This window comes from Anomalospiza imberbis, chromosome 28 (genome assembly GCF_031753505.1).
Source record: "Anomalospiza imberbis isolate Cuckoo-Finch-1a 21T00152 chromosome 28, ASM3175350v1, whole genome shotgun sequence".
Lineage (NCBI taxonomy): Eukaryota > Metazoa > Chordata > Aves > Passeriformes > Viduidae > Anomalospiza > Anomalospiza imberbis.
Genome location: NC_089708.1, coordinates 3081373 through 3097751, shown reverse-complemented (window position 1 = coordinate 3097751; position 16379 = coordinate 3081373). Strand labels below are relative to the sequence as shown.

Below are 16379 nucleotides of genomic sequence, written 5' to 3'. Positions count from 1 at the left end.
TTTTCATCCTGACATATTTTGGCAAAGTAGAGAAAGGAAAAAAAAAAAAAAAAAACAGGAAAAAAATTAATGCCTCCCATAACGAAAAGAATGAAGGGCTGATTCTGTTTCCTCTCAACCCAATTAAAAATACGTGTTGAAACAGATCCAGCACTCCTTATCCATATTGAGCAGTCAGTCACAAGGAGCCCCAGGACAGTTTGCTGTGGAATTACCTCTGGCTTCTCAACCTGAAGCTGAAGAATTCCTGATAAATGCAAACACCATCTCAATAGAACAATTACCAGCAATTAGGAAAAAATTTCAGTGGTAAAGTAGACAGAGTGAAGCCAACTCAGCATCACATTATCCTTTGTGTGCACACCCAGAACCCATCTAAGCTTAGCCCAGAGTTCCTGTTCAGTGTCTGAAGGCGTTTGCATAGCTGAGACTGGAAAAACTGGGGGAAAAAATACAGCCTGAGAGGAGTTGGAATCTCTCAGTTGATCCAAAGGGTTATTTTAGAAAATGGAGTTCTGTATCAGATTTATTTTCACACAGAAAAACCTACCCTGAACTTGTTGTCTAAGAGCATACACCTGATCCTGCACATTCCTAACATGTTCTTTCACTCCTTCAAAGGAAGGGGAAGAGACTGCTGGAGGGCTTCATTAAATATCTCATTTGTTGATTGTTTCCTCCCCATGGACAACCCTAATCTCACATTTGCCCGTGGCTCTGCATTTTTCCGTCCTTCCCAACAACAAAGCCTGATTTTCCTTTCCTTTCCTGGTGGAGCTTCCCTTCCAAGACTGTGGAAAGAAGGGTTTTCTGCAGCTGCATCCCTTCTGAGTGACAAGTTCTCCACTGGGCCATGCCCAGGAGACAGCACTTTCACATCTCAGTATTCTTCTTCAGGCTTAAGCTCACAGAAAACTGGGTTTCCCCAGGAAAGTATCCTGGGCTAGACAGGCTTAATTCTACATAATACTGCCAATATTAGTCTTGAGCTGTAGGAGGAAAGGGGAGCAGCCAGCCAGTCAGTAAGCACCCACTGCTGAGCTCACCTCCTGCCCATTTTTCCTGTTAAACCTTCCCAGGAGCAATAATTTAGAGGAGTGAAGTATATTTGGGCACAATTACAGATTCTCTGTCTAGGGCAGTATTTCCCGCCCATCGAATACCCCTGAAATACTCCTGAGTTTTTCACCAGCTCCTCAGGAGGGAAAACTGCTGCAATTCCACCTGCGCTCAATGAAACCCACAGCAGTATTTCATCCCAGTTAGGGCTGTGTTATATTAAAAGGTTTTGTTTTGCTGGCTGAGAGTTTTGCATCACTAAAAAGCCTTTTTTATTACCATCCACCATTGCACTGTGATGTTTTGTGCTGACACGAAGCTGAAGAGCTGCTACCTGCTCCTTCCCTGGCCTTTTTTCCCTCCCCCCATTCCAGCTGCAGAGATAGAGGCAGCTGGCAGCAAGCAAAGTCTTCTTGACAAGTGAGTTCTTTGTCACCACTCCCTTCCTCCAGTTGTGTTGCTTCTTTATCATCAACCCACTGCTGGAAATCACTCTGAGCTACTTTGAGGTGAAACATTTAGTATTTATTAATGACTTAAGGAACAGTATTGGTGTTTATTGACCCCCTGCCTCTTAAACCTAAGTATCCCGTCTGTTGGCAGCTCCCATGATTTATCCTTGAAAGAGGCTGAACTCCAGCTCAGGGACTCCAAAATGCTACTTCAGTTTCAGGAATGTTCTGAGTTTCCCCTGAGAGCCATAAAAATCTCAAAGTAATGGGGCTATATCCAGAGCTGTGGTGCAGGAGGGGGCATGAGGGAGGAACACTGCCAGGGTTTAAAAGCATTTCTTTCCATGAGCACTTGGAAAATGGAGGACAAACTTAATTATTGTTAAAGCCAGGGATCACCAATTAAACCCCCAAAAGCAAAAGACACCAAATACCTGCTAATATTTTTTTTTTAATTTAGTTTTAATTCTAAAAATTAGAGAATATCAGCTATTTTGGAAAAGAGAACTTCTTGCACTGGCTTTTTGTAGTTTGAGGATGCCCAGTCCAGCAGTATCCCATCCCTGAACTCCAATGGGGTCATGTAAAAGGGATTTCAGGGGGAGCTGCTCCCCTTAGGAAAGCAGTTATTCCTGAAAGAGATGTCTTGGTGTGCAGGGAGAACACAGCCAGCACTGCAATGAGCAGCCTGTCCCTAAAATACTTACAAACCCCCAAGATTTTGTTTGTATTCAAGCTTTGAAGTTGTCACACTCATTGTGGACTTCTTAACATGTGGTGGATTTTTTATAAAAGCCTGTCTTTTGCTTACTTATTATCCAGTGTGTCAGCTGACCTGCAAGAAACACGGTTTTCTCAAAAATCCTGAAAGAGATCCATTTCAGAGATGAACGGGGGCTATTTGGGGATTGTTATTAATATTTCTGTCACTATTATTATTACTATTGTGACACCACTAGTGACTGCTGTCAACATTAACCATTCTGTTGTTCTGTGATCATTATCTTTATTATTGCTATTATTCTTCTTCCGATTCCCTTGGCCTTACATTTTTCTACACTCTTAGAAAACTGACTCTTTTCTGCTTTCAGTGTTACTTTGTCAGAGCCCCATCACAGAATAATCACAGAGAAAAAGACCTTTTCATTCTGTTTTTTAGTACACAGTTCAGGCACTGCTGCCTAGTGCCCTGCACTGGGGCAGCTGAATTTAACCACCAAACTCAAAGTGTTTCTGCTATTTTTCCTATTTCTTCTCCTCTCCGCACTATTTATCTACTTCAATTACTCCATTACTGTTTATCTAATTCAAAAAGTACTTTTGCTGCTACCAGATGTCACAAAATATGAAGGCAAGAAGCTAAAATTTTTGTTTGCTGCTGTTTCCTTTATGGAAAACAATATTTCAAGCATGTTCAGTAAGACAAGCAGCTTGTCTTGGGTTCAGCCTGGTGAAGCAGAAGTGGATTTGGAGTACTCAGTGCAGGAAGAATTTCCTCACAAGGTACACACAGAGAACTCGTGCCAGTTCAAACAGGATAAACTCACATCCCCAAAAAGTCTGTGCATTCCCATCAACTGCCTGAGGAGTTGTATGAGAATTTATAGTGTGTATGAGGAATTATAGAGTATCTGAACAGCCAAACCCCTGCCAATGCAGAGGAAAAGGAACATGTACTTATTTATGAGCACTGAGCCCAGACCCATAAATTGCCTCCTCCTTTTGCCAAAAGCACAGGTTCCATGGGGTTGTTAGCAAGCTATTTTCAGGCACTTCTATGCCTTACACTCTCTTGTTATACCCAAGGAATGCTGGATTGGGAATTCAGCTGCCTGATTCTGAATGCATGCCACATACCCCAAAGAGAGGCAGTTAAATTAAATTACAAAGCTTGGTTGGGTTGTTGTTTCATTTGCGACATGCCTGCCGTGTCTACCCAGGAAATATCTGAATATAAATCTCATCCCAAGCTATATTTCTATGTGGATCTGGACATATTGCAAGGCTTCTGATGATTCCTGAGAATGATATGCCCCTAGTGCTGCCGAGAGATGATGCCTAAACACCCCAGAATCCCTGTTCACCTCCCTTGCCATGGTTTGACAGTGGCCAAGTGCCAGGCACCCATGAAGGTTTGCTTACCTTTGTTTGTCATAGTTGGGCAGAGGAGAGGGAAAAAAATTAACAAAGGGCTCATGAGCTAAGGACTTTGACTCTAAGGGCAAAACAGGTCCAAATTTAAAGCTACAAGGTAAATTTTTTATTAACAGAGTCAGAGGGGGATAATCCTATTGATCCCATTGTTCCCATTGATACCATTGATCCCAGCCCATCCCATTGATGACATTGATGCCATTCCATACCATCCACTCCATCCCATAGATCCCAGTGTAAAATAAGCCTTTAAAACACTTCCCCTCCCCGCCCCCCCCCCAGCCCCTCCTCCTTTCCCACAGACAGTGCAGGGAGACAGGGCATGGGAGTTTTGGTCAGTTCATCACTCGAGATCTTCTTTTGTTTGCTCAGGGAGAGGAATCTTCTCTCTGCTACGCCGTGGGGTCCCTCCAATGGGCAAAGAGTCTTCCCAAAACTGCTGTGGCATGGGTCACTATTCCCTGGGGTGCAGTCCTCTAAGGATAGGCTGCTCTAGTTTGAAAGCAAGGGTTCTCTTTCTCTGTATCTGGAAGCAGGGGCCCTCTCTCTCTCTTCGGGTCTCCCACTCGATCACAGCTTTTTCTAGTGTCTATCTGCTCCAGCGTGAGCACTTTTCCCATGGGCTGCGAGTGGTTCTCTGCATCCCCCTTGGACTTCATTCATTACAGGGGGGCAGTTTGTTTCATTATAGTCCTTACCACGGCTTGCAGAGGAATCTCGGCTCCGATTCTTGGAGCTTCTCCTCCCCCTCTTTTTCTACTGACCTTCGGGTCACCATGCTGTTTTCCCTCACATGTCCTCACTTCCTCCTCTTCTCTGACTAGAAGAAAAATTGCTGCTTGTAGATACAAGTTCCACTAATGCAAAGACCCTTGCAAGATCTCGCAGTGTTGAGAGGTTGATCTCACCTGGGTTCTGCGTCAGGGAATCGCTCGTCATGCTTCTGCCGCCGGCCAGGCGGCCCCGCTGCCATGGTGTGGGCAGTGGTGGCCGCCGTGGCGCTGGCACTATTTAACGCCTCTCCTCATACAGGGTGCTGGGAAGGAGAAGCCACCCTGCCCTTGTGCCACCCTGCCCTTCTGCCCATGGCATGGCTGGCCAGGGGCGGTCAAGTAGGCAAGGCTTGCCGCAGGCTGCACCGAGGTGGAGGTGGCCGTGGTGGCTCCAGGGATGGCCCTGGCGGCGGCGCCTCACCACCCCTGGAAAAAACTGCATGTGTGCTTGTGGATATTCTCAGTTTAGTCAGAGAGGAAAAGAGAAGGTTTTCTAACCAGGCAAGAGCCTGGGAGACAGTTGGGAAAGAATGAAAATAATTCTCTAATCTATCTTGTTGTTCACATTGTTTATAGACAGGTTCTGCCACCGTGCATCATTCACTGCACACCAATGGTGTGAGATGTTTTTACTCTAAGACCAATGAAATTAATCCACACGATGTTCTCTATATATAGAGCGGTGCATTTGAAATAAATCAGAAGAAGAAGAAGAAGAAGAAGAAGAAGAAGAAGAAGAAGAAGAAGAAGAAGAAGAAGAAGAAGAAGAAGAAGAAGAAGAAGAAGAAGAAGAGGAAGAAGAAGAAGAAGGAGAAGGAGAAGGAGAAGGAGAAGGAGAAGGAGAAGGAGAAGGAGAAGGAGAAGGAGAAGGAGAAGGAGAAGGAGAAGGAGAAGGAGAAGGAGAAGGAGAAGGAGAAGGAGAAGAAGGAGTTCATTCTCTTGCCTTTGACTTGGAGTCATTTCTGTTCCCATCCTGCTCTACGGCGACATGCGCTGTTTTGATTTTCTTCTCAAATATGACATCACAGAGGCATTACCAACCTCTCTAACTGGCTCAGTAGCTTGTCCATCTTCAGAGCCATCAGAGACTGGTTCTGTCAGACATGATGGAAGCTTCTAGCAGCTTCTCAGAAAAGACACTTCTTTTGCCCTCCCCCTACCAAAAGGGAGTCTGTGCCAAATCAACACAATCGCTGAGATTTTAATGAAACTAGAAGAGTGTCTAAAGAATATGATAGCTCAGGCTCAAAATCTTGGGCCTAGTCTTGGAACAAATCAGGGAATTGACCGAAGAACCATAAATTATAAATACAGGTTAAACATTTAGGAATTCAAACATCTTTGACAGCTACAAAACTGGAAATATTTTTCTCCTTTCAAAGTGCACAAAACATGGATCATTTTCTCAGACAGATATTTCATTATTTGAGGCTTTTTCTTCTAAAGAGAAGAAGCATTTTGTGGTTTTGTTGTTTTTTTTTTTTTTTTTAATCCTTAAACCACAGATTATTCCAGAGAGAAGTGCAGCAACCAGCAGCAACAGGACTGGACACGGCCTGACAACTCATTACTGGTGCCTGATGAATTAAATCTCTTTGAAGCAGGAAGGCAACACAAGAAGGGAGCTTTCCAGGGAGATCTCCCTGTGCCTTCAGCCTGACACTTCCATCCATGCTGCTTTCACTGAAGGTTCTCCAGTCAAAATCCTATCTGTGCCATGTTATCTCACTTCACTCTCATCTCCAAGCCTGAAGGCTTCTCCCAAGGCTTTGGAATATATTTTCCTTCCTATGGATGTCAGGCTGGTCATTGTCACATCCTTCCCCCACAAATGCTTGTCTCTGGGAATACTTTCACCCTGCACAAAGGCAGGGGTAATTGATTTCCCTCCCAGAGCACACACAGACCTGTGGCATATGCACTTCACCTGATTTCTAAACTCACAGGACAGGCCTGAGGGCAGGAGGTTTTTCTGAAAATAGGAGTTTCCCCTCTGCCATGATGGTGGGGAGCAAACTGCCCTTCTAAACTGGGATATGTCCCAATATTATCTGCTCAGATGTTCTGCAGCTTTTTCCCAAGCAAAGGTGCCCAAGCAAAGTGGGTTTAGGTGCGAGTTTTGGCAACCCTAAAGACTGAAATAATCTTGACACAGAACTGAGGGTGCTCAGGGTAATCTGTGTTTTTTTCCAGTTTTATGGGAAATAAAGGTTCCGCTGTGCTCGGTGGGAATGGTGTGTCCAGGGTCATGTCCATCACTCCTTCTGCAGGTCTTTGGGGCTGGTGATGGGAGCTGGCAGGCAAACAGGGCTGGGGGTGGGATTCGCCCAGAGGAGCTCTGGCTGCTCCATCCCTGGAAGTGTCCAAGGCCAGGCTGGATGGACTTAGACTCTGGTCTAGTGGAGGATGTCCCTGCCCATGGCAGGGATGAGCTTTAAGATCCTTTCCAACACAAACCATTCCATGATTCTGTGATCAGGAGTGGGGCTTTTCCTCTGGGATTTCAATCCTCAGGCTCCATCCTTTGCCACTGCAGGCAGGGAGTTGCTTCCATGCCTAAAACCCAGCACAAGCCAACAAATTCCACTAAATTATGTCCTAAAGCTGTCTTGCAGGCACTTGCCTTTGGATGGGAGCATTAATGAGCTTTGCCAGCGCCATTACACAGCACCAGGCTGACACAGCTCTTCAAAGATTTAAAACAGAAGTTGCAGGGGTTTGGATTATGTCCCCTCTGTTGCCGTGGTCGGTTCATAACATGTTGGGTATTTAGAAAATAAATTTATTATAAATAAAAAGGCCTATTTCATAGCCAAGTGACAGGTTACAGCAAAACCCAAAGCATATAAATGCCAGGGGCTTTTTGCAGTTTATAAAACCTTGTTTCTAAGTTTATATAAAACATCTCGCCAGCTTCGCTTTGTGGTTTTTAAAGAACGCTAGGACCCAATCCAAAGATGAAATGGATGGAAATCCTCTTATTGATTTAAGTAGTTTGGGTGAGTGTGTTTTCAGTCCAGGATGGGTCCACAGGGAGATGTCTCCAGCCGGGGATGAAGGGCTCTTGCTCTCTGGTGGCTGTTGCAAAATCAAGTATCAGTAAAAACTGCTCTAGAGCTGGGTTAGGAAAAAAGCCCCACCAGCCAACTTCAGTGTGCTGGGAAGGCGAGCCTGCAGTGACAGAGGATGTGTCTGGTAGCACTGGAGGGGCTCCCCCGGAGCAAAAAGGGCAAGAACCGTTTTTGGTTGTTTTTTTTTTCCCCTCTGTATTGTTCCCAGATTCTGACCCATTCAGCTACACAAAGTGGGAGATTTTTCAGGGTTGCGCTGATGAATTCTCTATTAAGAGAATTAAAAGAGGGTTATTTCAGATGTGCCTGAACCAGCATTTTTCTAATCCAGGATAATGTGAAATGTGGCAGGTTTTGGTGTTGAAAAGCATCATACGAAAATGCCAAGGCCTCTATGCTTTGGGGACAAGTGATGTGAACAGGAAGGAAAACAAGGGCCTCAGGAAAGGAATAAAAACTCGATTTAAACACGGATATCTGGTGCCCTCCTGTGGAAATGAGAGGAGCAAATACCGGGTGGATTTAATGAGCAGATCCTTCTCTGCTCTGGAGCCAGACTGGGAGAGCTGAGGGTGTTTACCTGAAGAGGAGAAGGATCCAGTGTGACCTCAGAGCCCCTTCCAGTGCCTGAAGGGGCTCCAGGAGAGCTGGAGTGGGACTTAAGGACAAGACAAGGAAGGACAGGACACAGAATGGCTTCCCACTGCCAGAGGGCAGCGTTAGGTGGGATTTTAGGAAGAAATTGTTCCCTGTGAGGGTGGTGAGGGGCTAGGATGGATTTCCCAGAGAAGCTGTGGCTGCCCCTGGATCCCTGAAAGTGTCCAAGGCCAGGTTTGAGCAACATGGGACAGTGGTAGGTGTCCTTGCCCATGCCAGAGGGTGGGACTGGGTGAGTTTTGAGGTTCCTTCCCACCCAAACCAGTCCACGGTTCCCTGATATCGGTTGTTCTCATCATTCCACAGAACACAGCCCCAGGAGATGGGGGAAGGATGGCTCCAGAAATGAGCCCCCAGATCCCAGAGAACAGCCCCACACATGTCAGGGGGGGTCTTCTTTTTTTTTTTTTTTTGTGGGAATGCAGAACAAGAACTGATGGCAAGAGATGCAAAGTAGGCCAGTTCAGATCAGAAGCAGAGAAAAATGAACCATAAAGATGATTAATTGTGGAATAAATTACCAAGGGATTTCCGACCATTTGAGGTTCCTCAAGTCAACACTGGAAGGCGCTCACCAAGTTTTAGTGGTTAATGGTCAAAAAAATGCTTGTGGAAAGAACACATTCAAGCACACAGTGGTAAATCCACAGCTGGAGTGCCAGAGCTGGAAGTCAGTCACAGCTTACAGGAATTAGCAGAGGGCACCTCCTCTGGCCTGGGTTATAGAAGAGAAAAAATAATTTCCTCTAATTGCTTACTTTATCTCTTTAATGAAGGGAATTTTGTCCCACCCCTTGCCATGGGCAGGGACACCTGCCCTTATCCCAGGTTGCTCCAAGCCCTGTCCAGCCTGGCCTTGGACACTTCCAGGGATCCAGGGGCAGCCACAGCTTCTCTGGGAATTCCATCCCAGCCCTTCACCACCCTCACAGTGAGAAATTTCTTCCTAATATTCCATCTATTCCCTCTGGCAGTGGGAAGCCATTCCCCCTTGTCCTGGCACTCCAGACCCGTGTCAAAAGTCCTTGTACAGATGTCTTGAAAGTTTGATGCAATAAATTGAGGGGTAAAGTTTATAACTTGCTCTGTATCTGATTTGAGACAAGTGTCCTGTGAGGCTTTAACAAGAAGAGAACACACTCAGGTGATTCATATCTGTTTAACATTGAAATACCCTCCAATATTTTAATAGAACTGACAGGATGTGTGTGTGTGTCACGTCACAGTAATCATAAGCCCTCTGCATTTTCCACATTTATTACATCCCAGATCATTCCCGAGATGATCCACGTGCCTCGAGGGAGCTGAACCTTTACCTTTCCCCACGTCCTGCTGCCACCTGATGGTGCTGAGCAAAACCGGCAAATTTGAGGCTAAAAAAAAGGAGGAAAACTGATCCTAAAGCTTCTATAGTATAGTGACATGTATTGCTCTGCCACCAAGGGATAAAATCAGGCTGCATTGTCCCCATCTCTGATAAGTGACAGCTCCTGTTCCAGGTCAGAGTCACATTCATCACCTGCTTTATTTCTACTCCTTTCAGCCACAGAATTCTCCACCGATGTTAAGGTCAGATTGAATCTAATTTGGGCCTTACACAATGGGCTGGCAGAGAACCAAATTAGCACCTATTAATGAGCTGTGGGCTGCCAGATCAGGAATTACCTGGATTAAGGGGCTGACCAAATACAACTATTCCTGTGCTCCTGTGCAGCACCAAACCAGGGCTGCCCCACTGACCCGAATAGCCCCCAGAGCTTTCTCCCTGCCTAGATCCCACAGCACATGTTTCGTTTTAGATCTGGCTGTTGGCAATCCTTCCTGACCTTAAAACCTTCTCTACTCTGCCAGTTCCAACAGCTTCCCGGAGTCCCTGACATTTATTTCCCCAGGAAGAGGTTTCTTCCATTCCAATTCAGGTGCTGGAGGAGAAAATTAATGATAGAATAAAACCAAGTGGAGGCTCTGCATGTGTGTGTTAACTGAGTACCAGTGCTTCAGGCTGAATGCATCTTTCACTGGGATATTATGGTTGGGATTAGCTGATAAATCTTATATACAGCTACCCACCAACCCTGCCCCACGTGACCTGATTGCACAGATACTAATACTTAATTTAAGATGCAAGTGGCCAAATAACAGCATGTCATTGGTGCCAGAGCCAGGATCCTCATGTTAACCAGAGGTCTCTTTACCAGGGGATGACCACTGACCCCTTCACAGCAGATAATAAGGAAAAGCCACTCTGTGGGGTGCCAAGTTTAAAGTTGTGTGGAGGAAGCTCAATGCATTTCACAGAGCGCCCCAACATTTGGGTTTGTTCAGATGAGGAACAAGAGCTAAAACTCCTCACAAAGTCAGTCACAAACTTCAGCTGTGCTCAGATTTGGGGGAAGATCCCCCAGAGGATTGAGCTGGTGGGTCTAGGGATGCAGCATCCAACATTCTGAGCAGCTGACAGGGATGCTTGTCCCTGTGACAGTGAAATCCAACCACCACCACCCCAAGTTCTGCTGGTGTTTTCCCTGTAAAATCCACACAACACCACCCCAAGTTCTGCTGGTGTTTTCCCTGTAAAATCCACACATCACCACCCCAAGTTCCACTGGTGTTTTCCCTAAAAAACCCAAACATCAGCACCCCAAGTTCCACTGGTGTTTTCCCTGCAAAACCCAAACATCAGCACCCCAAGTTCCACTGGTGTTTTCCCTGTAAATCCCAAGCACCACCACCTCAAGTTCCGCTGGTGTTTTCCCTAAAAAAACCCAAATATCAGCACCCCAAGTTCCACTGGTGTTTTCCCTGTAAAACCCAAACATCACCACCCCAAGTTCCGCTGGTGTTTTCCCTGTAAATCCCAAGCACCACCACCCCAAGTTCCGCTGGTGTTTTCCCTGTAAAACCCAAACATCACCACCCCAAGTTCCACTGGTGTTTTCCCTGTAAAACCCAAGCACCACCACCCCAAGTTCCACTGGTGTTTTCCCTGTAAATCCCAAACATCAGCACCCCAAGTTCCACTGGTGTTTTCCCTAAAAAAACCCAAACATCAGCACCCCAAGTTCCGCTGGTGTTTTCCCTGTAAAACCCAAGCACCACCACCCCAAGTTCCACTGGAGCTGCTCCAGCCAGCTCCAACTCTCCCCACTCAGCTGCTGCCTGTGGCTCCTATTTATGACTGTGCTTTTTTGCCCCCATTCCTTGGCTGGCAGAGGGTCCAAGCAGATCCACACTGCGGGGCTGAGAGCTATGCCAATACTTTTACGGGCTTTTGCTCACATTCCATCAGTGATCCGTGCAATGCAGAGCCAGGATTTTTCAGGCAACTGTCTCTGCTTTGCCAAATGCTGTTTTAAACAAAGTGCCCTCAGTCACCGCTCGCTTTCTCCAGAGGAAAGGACTCCATGGCCCATCAAGTCATCTTTGTCATCACCACGGGAGTTCCTCTCCAGCTCTGCCCCTGCACAGCTCCACATCAGCCCACCTCAGCCTGGTTTTCAGGGCTGCTTGTCCTTGCTGAAGGCAACAGCCCAGAACGCAGCGACACACAACACGCAGCGCCTCGAGACACAGGTACACCTACTGAAACAACAACATTTTGTCTTTATTAGGAGTTCCCATGGTAATATAACACAGAGTTCTTAAGGAATAAAACACAAGACTTGGGGTTGGGACAGGGGGTTGTTTTTGCCATTGAGACAATGGTCAAATATCAGTACCCCTCTTTGTCTACACACATGATCAGCTTTAGCACTTACAGCTCCTCCACTCATGGTTCACAATCACAAATCCAAGGGTTAAATCCAGCTAGTATTAAATCCTACTTTTTTTCTTTTATTATTTTTAGAGCTTCAAGTCACTGCGGTTAATTAATTCATTAAGTCATCGTGGTTTTTTTTTTTAGCATTTACATATGACATTCATTAAACAGACACAAAGCGAACGAGCTCTCACAGAAAAAACATGCTTACATAGCCTGCAAAAAACTTTTTTTTGGGATTTTTTTTCTTTCCTTTTCAAGAACAAATTAAAATTTAACAAGTAATCATGAGTCATGAAGGAAAAAAAAAAAGGAAGACTTAAGTGAATACTGAAGAGCCGCAAGTGTTTCGTAGAATTGAAACGGATCCACAATTCTTTTTTTTTTCTCCCCAACTCGTTCAAATCGATTTTAACATACAGGTGACAAAGAAAAAAATTAAAAAATGAAAATAGCTGCAATATATATATTAAGTTTATGGATTACTTAACAAACAAAGTGCAAACTCTTTATGCAAAACTAGAAGACCCAGGAGTTGAACCTAAATGCAAAATGCGTGGAGGAATATGGCAAAGTTTTTCTAAACTTTTGTGTTCAAAGGGGCCTAAAGAGTTTAGGTGCTGCAGCTGGGAAGGTTTGGGTAGCTGAGTAGCTTCCAGACACTTTGCAAATCCCAGCATTGACACCTCATAACAACAAATTTGGTACTCGTTTCTCGAAAGCCTTCATATATATATATAGGTTTTTTTCCTAAAAGAACCTGTAAACTCCATTTAAGAAAATACAGCTATGGAAAAACAAGGTTGATGGAGGTGGCAAAGCATAAAGAGAAGAGGGAGCAGAAGACGCAGCCAAGTGCCAGGGCAGGCAGACAGTGGAGGCAACGCTGTGGTAATAAAAGCTCTCCGTGCTAAGACAAGTCCTTGGGACTGCTGAGCCCTCCAGCTATGCCTAAGTAGGGACCTGATGGCGCAGGCTTGTCCTCCATGTCCCAAAAACAAGAAGCCTCCAGTCCCAGAGCTACCAGACCTTCAATCCCAGAGGGTGGTTAAACACCCAGACCCTGCTGGCTGCCCCAAAGCTGAGGCATTCCTTTAAGGACCACTGATGGTGTCTCAAATCCTAGGCATGTGAGGCTGGGTGGGGAACAGCCAGGCCTTCCCGTGGGGATGTGCAGGATTCCTGCAGGGCTGGGTAGCTGTGACATTTGTACAAGAGATTCCCAGCTGCTGGGGACTCAGCCAGCTCTCAGTTACAGCAGCTGGGCTTGGACTGGAATTGCCACAGGTGCTCAGCACACACTCCCTGACTGCCCTTTGAGAGCTAAAGATAAGCCCTCAAAGCTTTAAATAGCCTCTCCTTGATGGCCAGGGAGGGGGTTTCTGCTACAAAAACCTTTCAAGCAACATGTTGCTCTTCGCCCACAGCTCCCTGCCCATCCATGCCCACCTTCAGGGGCAGAAGAAAAACTAACTGCTACAAACTCTTCCAGATACTCCATCCCAGCAGCTCGGATGGTGTCCAGCTCCTCTGTTTGCACCAGCTCAAGACATGATGGACTGAAGATCCTATGGACCTGCTCCATGCCCTTACTGCAGCTACGTGACAAGAAATGGCTGGAAAATGCAACTAAGGGACACCTGAAGGACCAGGGTGGCAGTGGCAGTGACACTGGCAGGAGTCTGTTACTTGGATGAGGTTCGGGAAGAACAGGGAGATTCCCAGTTCTCAGATAAGGCTTCGTAAACACAATGACACAAACATATTAAAAACACACACACAAACATTTAAAAAGAAGTTTCCTCAAGGACCTAATTTGCAGCAAAATCCAGAAGATAAAAGAAACCAAGGAAAAACCAAGTGAACAGAACGGAGTCCCCAAGGATTCTGGCTCACCCGCTGGCTGGGGTGATGCTCTCTGCCATTCCTAGTGCTGGGTCCTGTTTCTCTCTCCTGGCAGCATCTAGTGACCTCAGAGCTGGTGGTGGAGAATGGTCATAGACAAGCTGGGATTCCTGTCCCTCCATGCTTGCCTAGCTAATTCTGCTGGAACACAGAACCCTACAGAATATCCAGTTTAAAACCCTTGAACTACTCTTCTGCTTGACATTAAAAAAAACTTTTTTTATGCATTTATTTTTATTTCTTTCTTTTTCTGTGTGTGTGTGTGTCTTGAAGGCAGCTCCTGGGAAATTCACTTTATCCTTCCTTTACTAAAAGAAAGATGCTGAATAGGACAGAGACCATATCTCAAATACCCTCTTTACATTTACTCTTTCATGTCAGAGGTGTCAAAACAGGGTTTATTTCTTTAAATGTGTAAGGGGCTGAGGGGAGGGAGTGCGAGGGGTTGGTGAAGATGAGAAAGGAACCTGAGGGGACTGAAAGAGGTGCTTTTACTTCAGCCCCTCCCCACACTGGGTGCCCGCAGTAACTGTCACAGGCTCTAAAAGAATCAAAAAGGGTCTCCAGGTGCCCCGGTCCCCCCCAGGTGTACCCGGTGGGCACAGGAGGGTTCGCTCCTTAGCCCAAGCTGGTGATGTTGGCACGGCCACCCGGCGGGGCCACAATGCGCTGGGTCGTGCGGCGTGGGATGTTGTCATCGATCTGTGCCCCTGTGGGAGAGAGAGGAGGAGTCACCAACTCTGCCAGTGTTTAAAATCCATGTGGATGTGGCACTTTGATGCTGCCTTAATGGCTGGATTTGCTCTTAGAGGGCTTTTCCAGACTAAACCATTCTGTGACTCTGTCTTTGGAGGAAAAGACTTCACTGGCCCACACTGCCTTAATTCTGCTGAAATCTGTTCTGCATTAATAATATCTCTGCCCTGAGCACCTGAAGCACCCAGCCCTGCACAGTAAGAGTTGGATGAATGATTATCCCTTAGCCAGCTCTCCTATCCCTTTCTATAATCTGCCCTTCTTGCAACTGCAACACCAGCTGAGAAATCAAATCTTCCACATCCCAGATCCACAGCTGCTCTCAGCTGGCAATGTGTGTCATCTTAAAAAAAAAGGGTTTTGTGCTATAGCCTCTTAAAACCAGAAAATTCTCATTTCTAAACACAGTTGGAATGGTCTTAAGCTGAATGAGGGCAGAGTTAGATGAGATATTGGGAAGAAATTCCTCCCTGTGAGGGTGGAGAGGGGCTGGGATGAAATTCACACAGGAGCTGTGGCTGCTCCTTCCCTGGAAGTGTCAATGGCCAGGTTAGATGCAGCTTGGAGCAACCTGGGATAATGGAAGATATCCCTGCCCATGTCAGGAGGTGGGATTGAATGGGCTTTAAGGTCTCTTCCCACCCAAACTATTCCAGGATTCCATGATCTGCCCTCTCTAGACAGCCAGCCAAGGACTGAGCCCAGAACACATCGGAGTGCTCAGCATTCATGTGCCGTCATGAGAAGAAGCAGGAATTTAGGACAGCTCCTGTACTACTCTTCTTCCCCCCTAAAGGGAAAAGCTCCCAGCTAAAATCCCCCCACAGCCTCTCTCATTCCATCCCTATCCCAGCAGAATGAACTCGGAGCCCGGGAACACAAACCAGCCACGATTTCAGTACAGTGAATCACTCAGCAATAAATCATTCCCAAAATCACATACCAGACAAGCTGAAGCCAGACTGGTGCAGGTTCCTCACGGGGGGTGCCTGCTGTTTGGCAGGAGAGGTCTTGGCTGAGGACGCTGGTGTGACCGTTTTGGGTGTCACCGACACCTCACAGACGGGGCCGTCATAGAGGCCTCGGGGCACCCCCCTCAGCTCAGCCAGCTGCAGGGAGAGAGGGCAACACTGCCTTAAAACACAGCCACGAAACAACCTTAAAACACAGCCACAACACAGCCCAACAGCTGCCCAGATGTGGCCCAGCCAGTGACACACATTTCAGGATTGCTTGTTGGTAAGAGAATTTGAAAGCACACAGCATCTCCTCCGTACTCATGCCTGGGGAGCTGCTCTCTATCTATATTTATTTTGTATCTATATCTAGATTTTATCTGTATCTATTTTACATCTATATTATATCCATATCTAGATCTTTATATCTGTATCTTTATATCTGTAACATATTTATATCTGTATTATACCTACATCTATATCATGTCTATTTCTATTTAATAGCTAGCTCTGTATCTGTATTATATCTATATTTATTCTATATCTCTACCTATATTATATCATATCTATATAGCTATAAGTTTATATCTATAACAGTATTGCATCTACATCTATTTCTGTTTTATATCCATATCTATATAAATCTATCTATATAAAACATGTCTGTGTCTCTCTCCAACCCAAAGAGTTTTGCAGCAAACAACTATTTTCCTACAAGCTAAAACCAGTGTCTGTGCAGCTCAACACCTTCCACGATGGGAGAGTTGAGGGGCTCTGAGTCCGTGGCACCCCAAGGCTCCTTGGCAATATGGACTTGGCTGCTCTGCACTCCCAAA

The 16379-nt window shown here is 45.9% G+C and overlaps 1 protein-coding gene and 1 long non-coding RNA gene across 5 annotated transcripts in view; one reads left to right on the top strand and one right to left on the bottom strand.

The window, feature by feature from the left end:
* Positions 1-11030: 11030 nt before the first annotated feature.
* LOC137463379 (uncharacterized) lies at positions 11031-13096 on the top strand. Its single transcript, XR_010993901.1, has 2 exons — positions 11031-11143; positions 11286-13096. It is a non-coding gene; the product is annotated as an uncharacterized lncRNA (long non-coding RNA).
* DPYSL2 (dihydropyrimidinase like 2) overlaps positions 11750-16379 on the bottom strand; it is a 52902-nt gene continuing 48272 nt past the window's right edge. For all 4 annotated transcript variants that reach the window (XM_068174529.1, XM_068174528.1, XM_068174527.1 and 1 more), the window contains 2 exons: positions 15531-15696; positions 11750-14541 (listed from right to left, as the gene is read on the bottom strand). In XM_068174529.1, coding sequence (XP_068030630.1) covers positions 14450-14541; positions 15531-15696 — 258 coding nt within the window. In that variant the 3' untranslated portion in view covers positions 11750-14449. The remainder of the gene's footprint in view (positions 14542-15530; positions 15697-16379) is intronic.